Below are 4,411 nucleotides of genomic sequence, written 5' to 3' on the forward strand. Positions count from 1 at the left end.
TGCTGGATACTGCTGAGACGCAAAACGATCTAATCAATCGTGCCACGGCCCGGTCAATTCATCCACCCCTGATTTCCCAGTAGGGAAACTAAGGCACTGCCACCAGCCTGTGAGGTCATGATGGAGCCGGGAATGAGCCGTGCTTACCGGCCCCAGCCTGGTTGTTCCAGATTTGGCCACCAGTGGGATGTGAGGAGAGAGCAAGGGGGACCCCGTGGCCATACGCTCCTTTCCAAAAAAAAAAAACCCAAACCCAGGTGGATTCCACCCTGACACCATGAGCCATTGGTGGCAGCAGCTTTCTCCATATTGCGAGTTTTACCTTGTTTTCACCTTCAGATTTAGTTTTTGTTCAAGGCGAGGTGTTTGCCATGAGTACATTTAGCTGTTGCTGCACACAACTGGCCCGTGCTGCTTCTTGGCATTCAGGCAGGTGCTGTTTAATTAGGGCAGCACCTCGTTACCAGTTTGCGCTCTCATTCAGCCAAGATTAGTGGGTGGAAAGATGAAAAGGGGGATATGCCACCAGTGGGTATAAATCGACTGATCTGGTTGTTATTATTTATTGCTTGAGAGCGTGCTCATCCCCAGCTGCATGCAGTATAAGCCAGGGACAGGCAAGGCAGGCATCCACCAAGGGGAGATCAGAAGATGCCCCCGGCTTTGGCTTTCTGGGCTTGGGGGCTCCCCATCTGGCCCTGCCGTGTCACCCTGCGTGTCACACAGCCTCCCAGGGCTGCCACCATGGTCCTTCCTGGGGACTGTGACATGATGGCATCTCTCCCTCGCTCTTCACAGGTGCTGAAGGGTTTCCCTGACTGCCTGCAGGCAGACATCTGCCTCCACCTCAACCGCACGCTGCTGCAGAACTGCAAGGCTTTCCGAGGAGCCAGCAAAGGCTGCCTGCGTGCCCTGGCCATGAAGTTCAAGACGACCCACGCGCCGCCCGGAGACACACTGGTGCACTACGGAGATGTCCTCACCACGCTCTACTTCATCTCCCGGGGCTCCATCGAGATCCTCCGGGAAGACATTGTGGTGGCCATCTTAGGTGGAAAAGTCCTTCCTTCTGGGGGGGCGAGGGCCAATGGGCATGGGGCAAAGGGTAATGGGTGAAGGGCGATGGGTGATGGCGAAAGGGTGATAGGTGAAGGATGATGGGCAATGAGCAGTGGACAAAGGGTGGCAGGTGAAGGGCAAAGGACTTCTCCATGTCTTGGAGAAGGAAGGCTGTTCCTCAACATCTGGCTGGTGACCACATTAGTGGACAGGGGATGGAGGATCCCCTGTAAATGCCAGGGAGAGGCCACAAAGGATTGAGGAGAGCAGGGTACGGCTCAGCAGCCCCCAGCTGTAACTCATAACACACTGCCCTGGCTCAGTCTTCCCATCAGCAATGTCTTTCATGTTGTAATCCCCAGCGTCCACAGTCAGGGTTGGGGTTGCTGTGCATCCCCTTGCCCAAAGCGAGGTCTGCTGGCCCAGTACATCTAGAACTGGGGTGGGTGCCCTCCTCCCCCTAATGAACTCTCTGTTGGCACAGGGAAGAATGACATCTTTGGGGAGCCCATCAGCCTCTACGCGCGCCCAGGGAAGTCCAATGCTGACGTGAGGGCCCTGACCTACTGCGACTTGCACAAGATCCAGCGGGAAGACCTGCTGGAAGTCTTGGACATGTACCCAGCCTTCTCTGACAACTTCTGGAGCAACTTAGAGATCACCTTCAACCTGCGAGATGTGAGTGCCAGGCCTGTCCCAGGGAGGGATGTGGACAATGCCTTAAATTTGGCAAGTGTGAGGGCTGAAGTGAGGATGTCAACCTGTGCTCCTCACTCAGTTTGGTGCTGGATTGGCCAACAGCCACATTTCCCAAGGCACTCTCCATGAGGTTACAGTTTCCCCCACAGCCCAGCAGATACGTGCATACTGCACGTTCCTGAGCTCTTTGGAAAAGTTGACCCCACAAGCCAGGTCGGTAGTACCCTGCTCTGCAGCATCTGTAAATCATCTCCAGACTGCTCCAGCCTGGGCAAGTGGGTCACATACATGTTTTGAGGCTGCTGAAGTGAGAAATATTCTCAAGCTTCATTGAGCTGGGAAACAGCTTCCTCTGAAAATTCCTTTTTAAATAATCAGGTTTGCAATCCCTGAAAGGCTCGGGGCATTTTTGTCATTGCTGTTTGACTCTTAAACTTTATGACTGGACTTTGTCCTTTCCTGATATTTTTTTCAGAGACATTTGCCTGGTAAGATAGAAAAGAAAGTCACATTCCCTCTGTGTCCTGTCCCACCCCAGGACATCCTGCCCCACCTCAGGGTGCTCCTTCCCTCCCCATGGCTCTGACACCCTCAGCTCAGTCTCAGAGCACCGAGGCCAGCGTTCAGGATCCCTCGAGCTATGCCACCGGTCCAGGAGTCACTGGGTGGGACAGGGCAGTGTTGAAGAGCCAGAGATGGAGACCAGCCCTAGGAGGATGCTGAATGGGCTGTAGTCCCCATGGCACCCAGGGCCATGGCACCCATGGATGGGCCACGGCACCTGTAGATGGGACATGGCATCAATGGATGGGTCTTGGTGCCCATGGATGGGACATGGCACCCTTGCCCTGGTGACAAGCCCCTCTCATCCCTCAGGCAGACAGCGTTCCCCGCTCACCACTCAGCGAGGAGTATGACTGCACCTACCGGCGGGCGCGCCGACGCAAGCATTCCCCTTGCCAGCCCAACAAGCCCGGTGAGTCCTACAGCGTCAGCAGAGCCTGGGTTGCAGGGCTGGGGAGCAGGATTGTCGTTTAATTACTGCCCTAGCAGGCACCCCAAAGCAGAGGTGGCTGTCAGTGCCTCTGTCCCTGCAGACCAGTATGTCCCCACCCTGGGGGCACCCACGCTGCCTTCCTTGCTTCTCCTTAGGATGCCCCAGTCCTACAGGCACCCTAGAGGGGATGTGGGCTGATTTTGCTATGTGTGGTACTCCCCAAATTAACCTGTTGTGCTGCCCCGCAGACCCAGACACAGGCATCTCAGATGCAGAGCAGTATCACACCTACTCAGAGCTCACCAACCCGCAGGACCCACTGAGTAAGGACCAGTGGGACGACTTGGGCAGCAGCACCACTCCCTGCTCCCAGACCAGCGATGATGAGGCCAAGACTAGCAGCCCTTCGAAAGCTGAGCCCTTCCCCACATCCAAAAAGGATGACTTTGCTCTGCCCACGCTCAGCTTCGTCACCACCAGCGCTGGCAGCACAGAGGTCGGCAAGCAGGCGGCGGAGAGCAGCCAGTCCTACACAGGTACCCACAGCTGCAGCCAAAGCTGGCAGGAGGGTGGTGAATGATGCTCAGGCATGGTGGCCTTGTCTTGGGGCAGAGCCAAGCAACTCACGTGGATCTGAGGGAAGCCACGCTTGTGGCTCTTTGCTGCCTTTTGTCCCCAGTGGTATCTGCTCTGTCCCTCCTGTGCCCTGCAGTTTCTCCTGGCACCCAGGGACCCCTTTGTGGCTGCCCAAAGGGGCCAAATGCTACATGCCTTCCATAGGCATGTTGGGTGCCAGTGTGATGGACTGTCCGTGAGCACCTTGGGTGCCAGGGTGATGGATCCCCATAAGTACCTCAGGTGCTAGGGTGATGGACTCTCCCTGAGCACCCATGTATGTCAGGGTGATGGTTCTCCATGAACATGCTGGGTGGTGGACTCTGGAGCATCTCCATGCAAGTGGTGCTGGGGGATGCAAGACAGAAGTGCTGAGAGGTCTCCTCTCCTTCCAGCCACTCCCCTGGACATCCCCAACATGTTCACCTTCTGGGAGGACCGAAAGCCGAACCACCATCTGGAGCCTTTGCAACACATCTCCTTGGTACACAGCTCACGGGACATGCCCCTGCACAGTGACTACAGACCGGGGCAGATCGAGTCCAGGCTAGAACTCCTGCAGGCCCAGCTCAGCAGGTAGGCAGGTCCCTGGGGCACAGGGTTGGAGAGCACCTAGGGGGCTCAGGGCCATCACCTTCTCCTCCTCTCCAGGGGAGGTCCTTGGGGAGGTGGTGGGAGCACTTTGCAAATGCAGCACCTTCTCAAACTGCAAGTCCTGGCCCTGGCTGCAGCCCAGCACCTCGTCTGCTGCTGTCCCACCACCCCTGGGATCTGCTGCTTTGCTGCTGCCTCCAAACTTGACACAATGGCAGACATGAAACCACCCACGGGCTCACGACCTGAGCCCGTTGCAGGCCTCCTCTTCCTGTAGCAAAATGCTGCAAACATCCTCTCACTCAAGCAAATGAGCCTTGTGCACATCGTTGCCCTCTAAATAAGAAAAAAGATGTGGTTTTTGAATGAGAAGGAAGAGCCCGCACCAGAGACGCAGGTTTAAAGGCCCCAGGCAGCGCCCACACGAGTGGCTGGGGGTCCCCCCCC

The 4,411-nt window shown here is 56.5% G+C and overlaps 1 protein-coding gene across 1 annotated transcript in view; it reads left to right on the forward strand.

Annotated features, from left to right (window-relative positions):
- The window catches only part of KCNH6 (potassium voltage-gated channel subfamily H member 6), a 23,325-nt gene that overhangs the window by 17,195 nt on the left and 1,719 nt on the right, over positions 1-4,411 (forward strand). The window contains exons 6-10 of the mRNA XM_035903594.1: positions 799-1,051; positions 1,544-1,737; positions 2,635-2,734; positions 3,004-3,291; positions 3,766-3,946. Of these exons, the coding sequence (XP_035759487.1) occupies positions 799-1,051; positions 1,544-1,737; positions 2,635-2,734; positions 3,004-3,291; positions 3,766-3,946 (1,016 nt within the window). The remainder of the gene's footprint in view (positions 1-798; positions 1,052-1,543; positions 1,738-2,634; positions 2,735-3,003; positions 3,292-3,765; positions 3,947-4,411) is intronic.

The sequence above is a fragment of the Egretta garzetta genome, unplaced genomic scaffold (assembly GCF_000687185.1).
Source record: "Egretta garzetta isolate BGI_Z169 unplaced genomic scaffold, ASM68718v1 scaffold100, whole genome shotgun sequence".
Classification (NCBI taxonomy): domain Eukaryota; kingdom Metazoa; phylum Chordata; class Aves; order Pelecaniformes; family Ardeidae; genus Egretta; species Egretta garzetta.